Source organism: Lagenorhynchus albirostris, chromosome 1 (genome assembly GCF_949774975.1).
Source record: "Lagenorhynchus albirostris chromosome 1, mLagAlb1.1, whole genome shotgun sequence".
NCBI classification, from domain to species: Eukaryota; Metazoa; Chordata; class Mammalia; order Artiodactyla; family Delphinidae; genus Lagenorhynchus; species Lagenorhynchus albirostris.
Window position 1 is genome coordinate 117,341,028 of NC_083095.1, and position 15,813 is coordinate 117,356,840.

General features: G+C 35.1%; 1 protein-coding gene across 2 annotated transcripts in view; it reads right to left on the reverse strand.

The window, feature by feature from the left end:
* ADAM10 (ADAM metallopeptidase domain 10) overlaps window positions 1–15,813 on the reverse strand; it is a 135,657-nt gene that overhangs the window by 64,616 nt on the left and 55,228 nt on the right. For both annotated transcript variants that reach the window (XM_060150901.1, XM_060150891.1), the window contains exons 3-4: window positions 5,545–5,663; window positions 3,428–3,586 (exon numbers count right to left, since the gene is read on the reverse strand). In XM_060150901.1, the coding sequence (XP_060006884.1) occupies window positions 3,428–3,586; window positions 5,545–5,647 (262 nt within the window). In that variant the 5' untranslated portion in view covers window positions 5,648–5,663. The remainder of the gene's footprint in view (window positions 1–3,427; window positions 3,587–5,544; window positions 5,664–15,813) is intronic.

The window sequence follows — 15,813 nt, forward strand, 5'->3', positions numbered from 1 at the left end:
GTGTGATTTCAGGGAGGCTTACAGATCTCAGAAAAGACCCAGAAATCCTTGGAATAATGGCAGTGAGAATTTACAGCTTTTTTCCAGGAGTGAAGCAGAAGACACATGGTTAAGAACACGAGATCCACAATCAAGTGACCTAAGTTTTCTAAGGCTTAGTTTCCTCATCTATAAAGTGGGGATAATATGTGTGCCTATATACCTCACAGGGTTATTGTGAAGATTAAACAAAATAATGTAAGCAAAGAACTTTGTATGGTGCTGGTTATACATCAGAGAGAAATAACTACTTGTACTACCACTAATACTATTAGAACCTTAGGTATTCTACACAGAGAGGTTAAAGGACCAATTAAAAGTAAATTTAGGGCTTCCCTGGTGGCGCAGTGGTTGAGAGTCCGCCTGCCGATGCAGGGGACACGGGTTCATGCCCCGGTCCGGGAGGATCCCACATGCCACGGAGCGGCTGGGCCCGTGAGCCATGGCCACTGAGCCTGCGCGTCCGGAGCCTGTGCTCCGCAACGGGAGAGGCCACAACAGTGAGAGGCCCACGTACCGCAAAATAAATAAATAAATAAATTTAGTCTAGACAAATACCATGTGGTTTCACTTACATATGGAATCTTAAAAAAAAAAAGAAAACAAAACAAAACAAAACAGAAACCGAGGCATAGATACAGAGAACAAACCAGTGGTTGCCAAAGGGAAGGGGAGTAGGAGGAGACTGGGCGAAATAGGTCAAGGAGATTAAAAGGCACAAACTTCCAATTATAAAATAAGTAAGTCGTGGGGAGGTAACATACAGCATAAGGAATACAGTCAATAATACTGTAATAATTTTGTATGGTGACAGATGTTATCAGACTTATCGTGGTGATCATTTCATAATGTATTTAAATGTCAAGTCACTATGTTGCACACCTGAAGCTAACATAATATTGTATGTCAACTATATTTCAATTTAAGAAAAGTAAATTTATCTAGCCATCCTCTAGAAGAGCGGTAGGCAAACAACAGCCTGCTAGATATGAGTCCTTTTGTTTGGCATGAAAGCTAAAGATGGTTTTTATATTTTCAAATGGTGGGAAAAAATTAAAAGAATAATATTTTGTGTCATGTTAAGATTACATGAAATTCAAATTTAAGTGTCAGTAAGTTTTATTGGAACATAGCCATGCTCGTTCATTTACATATTTCCTATTGCTGTTTTCATACTACAGTGGCAGAATTCAGCTGCAACAGAGCAAATATGGCCCACAAAGACAAATTATTTACTATCTGGACCTTTACAGAAAAAGTTTGCCAACCCTTGGTCTAGAATCTAGACTAGAGCAACTATTTAAAAACTAAATGGTTAATACATGGGTGCTTTCCTTTTGTAGTTAACTTGACAGATTTTCAGATAGTTTTTCAAAAGTAATTGTCTAAATCTGCAAGCACTAAAAATTCTGTTTAAGGCAATTGCTTCCCATACTCTTATCCTCATATCATTACATTTCCATTTACCAGAAGAAGTTACAAACAAAATCACTCTAAATATTGCTGTTTTTAGGCTCTAATACCACTACTGGCATGTAATAACAAGCAGAATGTGAAACGATCTCCTTACCATGAATATATGTTTACCAAGACAAGTAAGAGTTAAGCACTGAAATCAATGGTAAAGTTAAATGCCAAAAGGAACAGAAATCTAAGTTGCATCCAATGTCACTGATTCTGCAAGCTAACTCATCACCTTTGGGGAAAAAGAAAAGGCTGAAATAAAGGGAGATTTTTGAAAATTACTATAAGATGCAAAGTGAAAGAAATGCAATTATATGATGAGGAAGAAACAGAAGTATGAAAAAAGAGCAGGACATTCTTAAACTACATACAAGTAGATAAGAGAAGAAAGGAAACGAGAGAGAAGACAAAACAACAGAAATCATAAAAGGCAGAATAAACACAGTTGAAGATACTTATAAGACATACAAAGTGAAGGAAAATGTTTGATTACAATATCATGGGAAGGAAATCATCAGTTCAAAATCTGTCAATCATTTCTTCCTCTCCTTTCTTTCCCAAAGGTCTTGCTTGATTTTGAGAAAACATTATAGGGAAAATGTTGCAGGACTTTATTAAGTATCAGTGAAGAAACTGCTGCAGAGATAAATGATATCCGAAATGTTAAAGGAGCAAAAGAAACAGAAACTGCAGTTGGAGAACTTACACACCCTGATAGAGGAGGTAAACCTGCAAAATGATTAAATTACTCAGAAAATTACAAAGTAACATACAAATGAAGTAGATGATAATTCTACTGGCAGAAAGAAAGGAATTCATACTCTAGCTTGTGAAGGAAGACTGTAGCTTGGAGCTTGAGGAGAGTCTAAAATACCAGGAGGGGAAATTGGAAAAGGAATCAAATAGGGATGAGCAAAAATGTGCACAAGTAGCATTAACGAATTTATGATTTAACAAATAGCCAAAATCATAAATGTATTCTATCTAGAATAATTATGCTATTTTCTATAGTAATCGAGCATTAGAGATGACAAGCAAGTTGGACAGACTTAAATACAGAAACGGTCAGAGCTGATAAAGCAAGAAGTCGACATGGTTAACACTTTCCAGTACATTACCAGGGGTGAGAACGAAATTACTGACAACAAATTTCTATATGTAGAAAGGAAAATGAAGCCTGGAAGCTGCCAAATAAGGAAAATAGGCAAAAATTGATAGACTACTCTTACTACAGTCAAAAATAAAATATGAGTATTCAAGAGGCCTGTGAATTAGAGGAATGCATTTCTGGGTCATGTCATTACAGCATTCTCGTGATTAAATGACTATGGATATACAGACAATGGTAGAATGAAAAGGGGAAGTCTAAATACATTTTCTATTCTTAAAACACAGAAAAAGAACTCTCCCAACAAATCACCATCATACAAAGACCACGGTCGAGAACAAAATCCATAAAGATAAATCTGAAGTCTTACCAAGCGGAAGTCATTTCAAGATTCCAAAAAGAAATACTCAAAAGGCTTAGAAATTACAAAAATATCTAAAATATTCTTTAAATACTATGCAAATATCCACACTGAAATTTACATAAGAAGATGATGCTTCAGTAGGCCACACACACCAAGGTGTTACAGCATTAAATGACTGGATGATACCACAATATAGAATTTCCAGTTCAATCGGAGTTGGTTGACTCATAGTTCAAATAGAATTGGTTGTAGCATATCAACAAAGTAGTACCAGCACAGACTGACAATGATATTGTCTCAACGATATAGATCCATTCTTTAATTGAGATTTTAGTTGTGAAACTATTTTCTAGCCTGGTTAACAGCTAACAGGAAAGAAAACAGCTCAGGTTTCATTTGTCTCCACATAGTTTTAACTATTTATATACTCTTTGCAAAATTTAAGTACTTACTAATATCATCTTCATGATAAATGACAGAGTGAAATGGCAGAGTGCGGTCTTTAATATATCTCTCTGCTGGCTCAACATAAAATGTGCCACCACGAGTCTGAATGAATCCTTCAAATCTTCCATCAACAACAGACCCATGGCTAAAACTTCCTTCTTCACCTATTAATGAAAGCCACAAACTCTTAAAAATTTGATTTGCACATGAATGTTAAATTCATTCTCCTTTATAAAGCCATTCTTATGTATTGAGAAAAAAACTAAATACAAATTTACCGGGGAAATTAATTTTCACATGAAACGTATCAACCTGAATGAACAACAACTGGAACTTAGTTAAAATATATACAGTCAGTATATATATAGTAACAACAATGAAAAATGGAACATCTGTCTTGCTGACAATCAAATTCCCAGAACCTAGCACAGTGCCTGGCATGCATGCAATAGTCATTCAAAAAAATGACTTAAATAAACTTAGAGGCAAGCAGATACACTGATAAAATATACACTTTCAAAATAAAGATATTAAAGTATCTTTTGAAATTCTACTCTAATTGCCATAAGAAAAAAAGTTCCTTTCCCACCTAATATATTCTGCACGAAACTTTTAGCTTCCTTACCACCAGTAGGTTTTATAAATACATTTTAAAAATAAGACAGTATTAAATATTTCAGAAGCAATTTGAACAAAATATGCCAATAATTCTTTCTGAGATATTGGAAAAAGGTTCATGATAGTATCCCATCAATTATACTTCTTTAGGGAAAGAAAATTATAAGAAAAAAAGTAGTTTTGTTTTTTAATACAGTCATAAAGAAAAGCTGAGTACCAAACATCAAATGATAAGAAGAGGTGGGTAGTTAGGTGAGGGCTTTAAAAGTTAAATTTGCCATTCAAAAATTTCTCATTAAAACAAAAATCAGGCTTTCTGCAATTTCTAAGTTGTAGATTAACAGTAATTAGTTGACTTTAAGTTAATCATAGACTGAAGCTGAGTCCAAGACATTTGTATTTTAAATGATATGTTTACCTGCAAACTCATTTAGTCTTGTATGCTTTTTGACTATCACCTACCAAAAAAAAAGGGGGGGGGGCGGGTGCTGGGAGACTACTAAGTTACTTGCCCAGCAAGATAAATGATCAAGAAAATAACAGAAAACTATAATCTAACATTAGAAATCTCGACCTATGGAAAAACACTTTCCTTTTCCATTAAAGAATTATAAGAATACAAAAAAACTTTTAATTGTTTAACTATGCTTGATCTACAAATAAGAAATTTTAAGTACGGAAATGTCTCATTTACCGATCATCATAAAAAAAAATAAGAAACCTTTCTCAAAGCATTTAATTCTTCAAGTCAGGATTTTGAATGGAAATCTCTCTAATATGTAGAAATAAAATTTAACTTTCAGTTAACTTTAATAACTCTTAATAAATAGGATCATCTTGAGTATTTATTAACATACAGTTATAACTCAATGATATTTTGCCCTTAATACCTAGAGAAGACTTTGCTTTTTTAACTTTTTTACGACTTCCATCAATTGTTCTGTTCTCCCTACATTACTAAGCTGACAGATGTAATTTTCTATTGGGCTAATAAGTGTGCCCCCCATCTCCCTGATACCTTTTTAAATCTGGTGTAGTAAGAGAAATTCATTAGAATTGTGAACAAAAAGCAAATAGATCCAGAGGAAGGAAGGCCCTGGGAGGATTTTCCTATGAATGACTTTGTCACATTATTTTTGGCTATTAAGATAATCTTTACAGTTCGTTACAAAACATAGTTAAGTTACTGTTAATTCCTTGCTTGGAAGATCAGAAAATTATATAAATCATTAAAATTTTTTAAAAAATCTAACAGTTTGGAGGTAATGAGAGTCAAAACTTCATACCTTTCAGAAGTCAGACGCTGCATAATTCAATACTAAACATATATGTAAAGGTTGATCGAAGAATTACTTCATTCTTCAAAGCCCATTGCTCTTCACAATACACTCAAATCTCCCCAGGATTTATCCCATCTTTCTGAAATATTTGCCTATACTTCAAAATGCATATATTTCCTTGTATAGAAAAAAATTAAACACGGTTCTTTTAAGGTTCAACTCACCATAAATATGTCCAGTGTAAATATGAGAGGTATCATAATCAAGTACCGTATTTGATGTTTCCACCCTAAATTCATCACTAAAAAGGGAAGTGTCCCTCTTCATTCGTAGGTTGAAATGTCTGCAAACAGGGTAGGAAAGGAAAAAAATGAAATTAAAAGGATCCAAATTTAAACAATGATTTTTTAAATTAAAAAAAAGCTGCAAAATGTGGATTGTTTCACACAATTTGTCTATTTGGGAAATAACTGGCTAAGATTTTCTTATAAAAATTCTGCTCTGAAATTCAACCTAAAACTGTGATACAACTCACATACAATTAAACAGTAATCATCTAGGGATATATTAAAAAAATAAATGCCTACAGACTGATTCTCACATGGTGAAACAAGATCATTCCAACAGCAACTAAGTTACTTGAAGATAAAAGCAAGCTTCTTGACCCAATTACTGTTAATTCACCACTACTTGTCTCCCCTCTCTAGTAATTCCACAGCTTTTCCATTTTCCCCTATAATTCACAACTCAGATAAGAGAATACATAAGGAAGTGCCATTAATTAGATACTTAACATCTCTTTTCAGACAAGCAAGTATGCATGCTCTTTCTTTCACACACAGACACACACATACAGAAAGACAGACACACATACACAGAAAACTTTACAACTCCTTTATTTTTCCCTGGGGCATCTTCTTCTAATTCTTTTTAGACCTTTCTCAGTTCAATTTGGAGATCCCAAACCCAAAGGACCATGATATTAGCTGAAATTATACTCATTCTAACTGTCCTCTATAAAGGAAAAGGAAAGACCAAAATACTGAAATAAAATTAAATAAAGAAATCTAGGGTTTTAGAATCAAACTCAGAATCAAAATCTTAAGCCTAGTAAATCCTTGCTAGCCCAGGATTCCTGTCCATTAAATGAAGATAACACATTCTATTTTCTGGAACAATTTTAAGGATTAGAGATTATAACGTATGTAAAGTCATTAACACAGTACCTGGCACAAAGGAGATGTAAAGGGTAGTAAAGTAGCTATCACTACCTAACTTTAAAAACTGTATCAAGTCTCCTTTATAACTGCCATAAATGTCTGCATATAACACAACTTCTACTCAGTGAATATGAACCGAAGTCTTTAATTAGCCAACCCCCAAATGTTAGTAGGATGTGGAATACTTTGAACTCTGACACATTGCTGGCGGAGGTAAAAAATGGTATAATCACTTTGGAAAACTGGCTGTTTCTTATAAACGTAAACATACAAAAACCCTATGACCCACAATTCTATACCAAGAGAAATGAAAATATAAAATATATGTCCACACAAACAACTGGACACAAATGTCCAAAGCAGCTTTATTCATAATAGCCCAAACCTGGAAATAACCTAAATGTCTATCAGCAAGTAAAGAGAGAAAAAGGTTGTGGCTTATTCATACAGTAGCAAACTATTCAGCAATAAAATCATCAAACTACTAAAAATAGGTACTTTTATAAAACACAAAAGGATGCACACAGTATATATAATTCCATATATATGTAATTCTAGAATAGGCAAAATCTATCTCTAGAGACAGAAAGCAGGTTAGTAGTTGCCTGGGATGGAGAGACTAAGAGCAAAAGGGAATGAAGGAATTTTTTGCTCTGATGGAAATGTTCTACACCTTGATTTGAATGGTGGTTCACAAGTGTATACATTTGTCAAAACTTAACTCAAACTATACACTTGAAATGAATATATTTTATGTAAATTATACTTCAATAATGTTGATTTTAAAGAAAAAAATCAAATCATTTTTCAAGTGAATAGGGGTCAACAGTTGGGTATAATAACCATTACCTTCATAGAGTGTCACCCTTTCTGAACACTATTTTATCTTTTTCCCTTAATTTCCTGTATTGGCAACCTTTTATTTTGCAGCTGCATTCATTTCCACTTGCCTAAACCTCTCACCAAAAAACTCCTAGGGCTTCCCAACTACTGTGGCAAGGACTGTAGGCTAGGAAAGACATCCTTAGAACCTTAACGTTCCAATCTACTGCAGCAAGTAATCAACAAAGCCAAACACATCTTCTAAATGGGAACTCCAAAAAGTCAAAAAAAGACAATCCTAAACAAACAGGAATCTTTCCTGAATTCTTATTGTATATCCTTTTCATAAAATTCCTTTTAACTAACTAACAGACATGAAATTCTTGAAAGGTGAGTATAAATACACACATTATTTTTTAAAGGATCACATTTTGGAAAATCATTAATTTATCATTATATACACTTTTAATTTACTATATAAATACCACCTCTAAAAGAGCATCTTTGTTAAACAGTAAAAATCCAAGGGCTTAATATGTTTGTCATTCAGGATTTATTATTCAGCAAAACTGTTTTACCTTAAATCCATTATAAGCAGCAGCATTAGTACTCTATATCTCCCTCCCCCAAAATGGTAAAAGCTTCAGAAAGGACATTTAAGTTCAATATGAGAACAATCTATGCTGCAATCCCTACTCAAAACAATAGTTTTATATCACTTTACGTGTCTATGCAGATAGCAATCCTAGAGGGATGTTGTAACAGAGAGAATTTAAGAACACTTGAAGTAGGCCCCTTCTAATCTTGATATTGATTTCATAAGAAAATCATCTCATATATACAAAACATTATTCTCACTATTGATTTAAATTGGATTGAAACCACATATAAAATCAGTTTTCAATTATGCACAGTCAAGAAGCAACATAGATAATAAAACAAAAAAATCAAATTTACATCATACCCCCAAGATGCACTGCTCTATTAATATCAAAATTAATGTGCATCTGAAACATATATAAACAAAGAAGGAATGGAACAAGGGTGAGCCTGGAAGGCAGGTAAATAGTAGAAGAAGCCAGACTGAATTAAACTCTGTCACAATCCATGAAACAGATCAACTACAAATGAATAATCAGAAGTTGGGTATATTATTCCATTAACTAAGTCATTGGATTCCAGTTCTCTAATTTTAATTCCACTACCATCTGTTTGATAGTTCATATCTTTACACTATTTTAATATTTATATAAATTGCAAATTCTTTGCAATAGTCCTGTCAGACAACACATTATAAAGTAATAATAATAATTAGCTGATGAACACATCCTACCTTCCCAATTTCTCAACAAGCCTTGAACAAAAAATCATCTGAAAACATAACCTGATTCTTTTTATTTTATTTATTTATTTTTTTGGCTGCATTGGATCTTTGTTGCTGTGCGTGGGCTTTCTCTAGTTGCAGTGAGTGGCGGCTACTCCTTGTTGTGGTACGCGGGCTTCTCATTGCAGTGGCTTCTCTTGTTGCAGAGCACGGGCTCTAGGCGCACGGGCTTCAATAGTTGTGGCTCACGGGCTCAGTTGTGGCTCGCGGGCTCTAGAGCGCAGGCTCAGCAGTGTGGCACACGGGCTTACTTGCTCCGCAGCATGTGGGATCTTCCCAGACCAGGGCTCGAACCCATGTCCCCTGCACTGGCAGGAGGACTCTTAACCACTGCACAACCAGGGAAGTCCCAACCTGATTCTTTAATTGCTTAAACTTTTGGCCCAAAGGTCAGAATAACTACAGTGAACACTGCCTTATAAAAATCACTGTATTTTGGGAAAACAGTTTGGTGGTTCCTCAAAAAGTTAAACAGAATTACCATATGATCCAGCAATTCTACTTCTATGTATACACCCAAAGGAATGGAAATCAGGGACTCAGATACCTGTACACCAGTGTGTGTGGCAGCATTATTCATAATAGCCAAAAGACAGAAAAAATTCTAATATTCATCAACATATGGATTTCAAGATGTATGTATGGGGAATTCCCTGGTGGTCCAGTGGTTAGGGCTCCGCGCTTTCACGGCCAAGGGCCCAGGTTCAATCCCCGGTCAGGGAACTAAGATCCCATAAGCCGAATAGTGCGGCCAAAAAAAAAAAGATGTACATATGAGTGGTATATACATACAATGGATTATTCAGCTTTAAAAAGGAATGAAATTCGGATACGCTACAACACAGATGAACATTAGAAACATTATGCTAAGTGAAAGGAGTCAGATGCAAAAGGCCACATATTATATGACTCTAGTTATGCAGGACATAGAATAGGCAAATTCCTAGAGATAGAAGGTAGAACACAGGTTACCAAGGGCTGGTAGGAGGGCAGAATTGGAAGTTATTGTTTCTGTTTGGTATAATCAAAAAGCTCTAAAAATGAATCACGGTGATAGTTAGACAACACTTTGAATGTACCTAATGCCACTGAATTGTACACTTAAAAATGATTAAAATAGTAAGTTAGATGTTATTTTTCCACCATAAAAATAAATAAATGTTTAAAAATCATTGTACTGGGACTTACCTGGTGGCACAGTGGTTAAGACTCCACACTCCCATTGCAGGGGGCCAGGTTTGATCCCTGGTCAGGGAACTACATCCCACATGCATGCCACAACTAAGAGTTCACATGCCACAACTAAGGAGCCTGCATGCCGCAACTAAGGAGTCCACCTGCTGCAACTAAAGGAGCCCACGTGCACCAATTAAGGAGCTGGTGAGCTGCAACTAAGGAGCCCACGAGCTGCAACTAAGACTCAGCGCAACCAAATAAATAAATAAACATTTTTTTAAAAAATCATTGTATTCCCCAAAACTAGGGTATAAAATAAAATTGTGCAGGCAGAGATACCCTTCCTAGCGGTAAAAGCCCCTAGAGAACTGGTTGAGATAGTAGTATTGTGATGATAATGATGAGATTATAACATTCTTCTTAAATTTATATAGGTTTACAGTTTTCAGAGCACTTTCACACATATTACTGCATCCCGTCCTCACAGTAACATTGCTAAGGAAGCACGATGAATATTTTTATCAAAGGGCATGACTCAGGTCACAAGACTAGAATTAGGACTAGAACTCTAGTATTTGGTTGCTGCATCTTGCTTTCAATCATACCACAAATGCCTCTCAAGCATGTGCCGGAAGCAGTCAAGCTAATACATGCTGAGTGTTGTAGCAGTCTTAATGTATGTAATATTATCAGTCTTCACCAAGTCACCTTTTAAAATTTGAACAAATGCAAGTAAGACACAGAAGTGAAAATATAACCTTATTTGAATTTCACTGAAAATTCTACTTTACAACACCACCATAAGAAGTTCCCTTTGATTATTAATCCCGTTTTACTATGTTTCTTTCAGTAAGTTTAGTTCTCTTTTTTTATATGTATATATATATATATATATATATATTTTTTTTTTTTTTTGGCTGTGTTGGGTCTTCGTTTCTGTGCGAGGGCTTCCTCTAGTTGTGGCAAGCAGGGGCCACTCTTCATCGCGGTGCGTGGGCCTCTCACTATCACAGCCTCTCTTGTTGCGGAGCACAGGCTCCAGACGCGCAGGCTCAGTAGTTGTGGCTCACGGGCCCAGTTGCTCCGTGGCATGTGGGATCTTCCCAGACCAGGGCTCGAACCTGTGGCCCTGCATTGGCAGGCAGATTCTCAACCACTGCACCACCAGGGAAGCCCTCTTTTTTTTTATTGTTATAATATAGTATACTGTCATCAAAGATAAACTTTAGATTTCCTCTGAGGAGGAAGATGCTCTGTATAAGGAACATCATTTGCACTGGGAATATTTTCCTACTGTTAGATTTAATCACTATGTTGATTCTATGAATCAATAGTATTTTGTCTCTCATCTTGATTATAGTAGTTCTATTATAATTCTTTCCTTAGTGGCATATAGTAAAGTTATAAAGAATAGAGTAAAATTATAGGAGGGCAAAATCAACTAACAAATGACAGCAATTTGAAAAAATACAGGAAACAGATTCCAAATCTCTGGCCTCAGTGCTTTGAAAATGCAGTTGTACCATGTGGTAATAATAGTTGGTTTTCCCCTCTAAGGCTTGAGAAAAGCACTCTAAATCTAAACTAAAACAAACAGAGGTACCAGAACCACCTGTGGTACAGAACAACAAAATAAATTATGCTAGGATATGATTCTTTAAGTTTTTGGTTGATCATATACTTCTATATTAAAGAGGTACCATTCTATATATTAGAACAGTAAGAATATAAACTGAAAAGAAGTTGCCTTTTCCCATATGATAGCTATTTAGGCTAAAGATAATATGGCCCTGACTCTCAGAAGAAAACAGCAATAGTTAAAGGTGCATCCCTTGAACTGAAGTCATATTAGGACAAAAAGCCTCGACTAATCAAGTACCTTGGTAACAGGGGGAAGAAACCTGAGAGCAAAAACCTTGCTTCCAAGTATGTCTGTAATCCAGCAGTCCCAGACGGGTCTACTGAGTCTAAATGGAACAGGTTTATGGTAGACCTGGGTAGTGATTCCTAGAAATAAAACAGTACTTAATAGCCATCCCTGACATTTCTAGGTATTCTTTTCCTTGTAACATTCACCTTCTTCTTAATAAAGATGCTTGACAGACTCTCCATTCAAACTATTTTTGTAAGACAAGTTGCCAGTATTAACAGCAAATATTACTATGAGTCAAATATCTAGTTTACTTCCACTAGTATACTTTTTGAAACAGCAAAGTCCTTTTTCAAATTATCTTAAAGAAGCCACTATCCACCTCCTCCAAAAAAAAAAGGATAAAATAGAACAGGTTGGTAGAAGGGGAAAGGGCAGAGTCAGCCCACCTGCGGCCCATTGGGAAGAACCTGAGGCAACCTCCAAAGAAATTCTAGGGTTCTACAGTTTGAAAAACACAGTTCCAGGCTTTACTGATGGCCCTGAGGTAGATAGATTACCTCAAATAAGCAAAAATACATATACGAGATTCCTCAAGAGCTCCCAAAGAAGATAAAAGTGAAACTAAAACTCAAGCAAAAATAAGTAAATTTATCCTGTGTAAGGAGAAGCAGGGACTTCCCTAGTGGCGCAGTGGTTAAGAATCTGCCTGCCAATGCAGGGGACACAGGTTCAACCCCTGGTCTGGGAAGATCCCATACGCCATGGAGCAACTAAGCCCATGCGCCACAACTACTGAGCCCGTGAGCCAAAACTACTGAGCCGACGTGCCACAACTACTGAAGCCGGCGTGCCTAGAGCCCGTGCTCCGCAACAAAGAGAAGCCACCACAATGAGACGCCAGTGCACCACAACAAAGAGTAGCCCCCGCTTGCCGCAACTAGAGAAAGCCCGCATGCAGCAACAAAGACACAAGGCAGTCAAAAATAAATTAATTAAATAAATTAAATTAAAAAACAAAGGAAAAATACGTTTACACTCGTATTTCCATTCCTTTTTCAAAACAGGAGGAAGCTCAGTTTTTTAAAACTCATTCCCTCTTCTACATAAACCTTAGTTAGCGCTTAAAAACATGAAAAATAAAAATGGTATTTCATGTTAAAATCTTATCAAAGAAGCTAAGCTCAGAGCCATCATCAGCTCTCAATTTAACTTCTTCAACACAGAATTAACGTGAACACAACTCAGTTGCTATTTCTTATTTCAGTAAGTAATTCAAATAGCCAGTGTAGCCTTCAGAGTTTTAAAAAACATACTTGTTAGGCTTTTAATTTCTGTGTTTAACGAGGAATCAGGCAATCAGGCAATAACTAAGAATTGCATATCCTAGAAAATCCACTGCTGAGACCAAGAGTGGTATGAAATATACTTAAACAAAAGTATATGCTAAAGGGCACTGTACTTGACATAAAATAGGTACAAATAAATACCATTTTCCCTTAGGAAATTTTGCTCAAACTTGCTCAAATCTTGTTGGAACAGATTTCAGTGTCAGGTCAGTATTTTTTTTTATTTTGTTTTTCCATATCCATAACAATAGCATTTTTACACAATTCTAATTTATTCTGTTGCTCTTCTTTATGAGCTGGCATCTATCTGTGCTCCCTAGATTCTCACTTCTGTGTCTTAAAGTGTGCTGGTTTGTCTATGGAGTTAAAAGCATCCTGGGTTTCTGCTACGCTACTCATGATACGTCAAAGATAAAGTCCAAGACACTTCCTGACTAACCCAGCTCCAGTCAGGACCCAAAGAGAATACTTATGCCTTTTACAGGTTACCTGGGCCACATCCTTGATACCCTCACATTTCAGAGGCAGGGAGAACTTGAGTCTCAAACTGCAAAGAAACTTCAAATCAAATTATCTGACCATTTATTAGAACAGTTCGTAAACGTACAGTTAAGGCTATAGGAATAATTATCTTATCAAAATAAGAAAAAAGAAAACTCCAAAACATCATACTGCACTTAGATAAAATTTTGGTATCTTCTACACTATATACAAATCACATATTAGATGGAAACAATTTCTGATTTATTGATTATGTACCTAAACAATTAAACACAGAAGCATAAAAAAGTTTATTACTGACTAGACAGTGTTTTGAGAGTTCTTTTTAATTTAGTTACTTGAGTGTTACTATTTTGTAGAACTCCAAAGCAGGAAGAGGCCTTAAACATTATCTCATCCAAACTTCAAGGTTTTACTAATGAGGAAGCTAAGGCTCAAAAGAATCTCTAGATAACACATGCCAACTCAGAAGGGAACACCATTCAGGCTCCAAATCACCACAGTACTCCTTTCTCTACCCAGTTTACGACTGTTTCAATACATATATTATACTTCCTATAAAAATCACAAGTTCTTTACTAAGTAGCTTCCTACTCAAATGCAAATCTATGAAAGGCAGTAAAGTTAGCAAAGTCGTGAGAAGACCAGAAAATAAAGTTGACTGTCCAAAGTATATAATGGAAAACAAAACATGAAGGAAATGTTTAAAAATACATATACACACAAGAAAAAAAAATGTTAACTTCATGATGTATATGAGTCAAATTATTATGCTATACATCTTAAATTTGTACAGTGCTATATGTCAATTATATCTCAATAAAACTGGAAGGGAAAAAAAGAGCAATGGTTTTTCATGGAATTCTCAAGAATGGACATTAGGCTTAAAGAATCTCGACATTCCTTCATTTAACACTGATATTTGTAAACGTGGGATGTGATCCACCCTTTCTTATTTAGGAAACGTGGAAGCCAGGTTGAAAGAATTGTGTTCATGTGCTTAGGCATAAAACAAACAGAACAAAGAATGATTTTAATACTGAAAGACACATACACACACACACATACACACACCCTAGAGAGGCTGTGCTAGTACCCAAAACCAACATTTTGTATATGGTGGAGAAGGAGAAGAAACTTAGCAAGAAATCTATAATTATATTTATCAAGGTCATTTTTGTAGGCCTATTTCAAGGAAAGGGAGAAATAAAACTATGAGATCATCACATTTTTAACTAAGGTATGTTATAAGATAGTTACAATAACCATGTTTTAGGACACAAACTCTGAGACAGTGTGAATATACAGGTATAATAATTGAGACAACAAAATTAAATTCCTGAATTCAGATCTATTCTAGAAAATGTAGTATATGTATATAGTTAATTAAACAGATTTCTGTTAAAAGTACCTAAGATAATCACTAACACACAGAATGAGATTTCCTGGGTCCAGGTCCTTTGCTGAGAGCCTCAGCTAGAAGTAAGTCCTCCTCCCTTTGAATACCTACAGCATTTTATCTGTAAAGCACCATATCACATTTTCTTCTTATACAATGACTTACGCACATCTTGCAGCTCCTATCAGAATAACTAAATAACAGCGTGTACTTGTACACTCTCTCTCAGTTACGCTCACACATGTACCAAAAAAAACAAAAGGAGGTAGGGATTTGGTTTTGCCATATGTTCAATATGAATTATGTAATGGAGCTAATAAAAATCTAATGATGTAATAGAAATGTGGTATCCAAACCAAAGGCAGCTAGAATCTCAACTTTTCCTTTTGGCAGTCACACGATATCTGCAATACAGCATTAAATTTACTTTGAGATAGTTACTAAAAACTTAGGAAGGCTTAATGATTGCTTATTATTTCATGGTACCAATAAAGAATGGGTAATTAAAATTTTTTTCTGAGGTTAAGGGTCATAAAAATTTACATGATTTGCCATCAGTAAAATTTTTATCTAGAACAGATCCTGAAATGAATTTTTTCTTCCTTCAAAACAAAGTAGATTTTATAACTTGAAAGTACTTTTTTCTATAATGATCATTGTTTTGTAATATGGAAATTAAGTTAAGTAATGCATTTATTTCCATGTGCAAAATACTTTGTTTCATAGCAATTCTTATTAACTGATTTTTTTCATCCATTAAAATCTTTCTTGA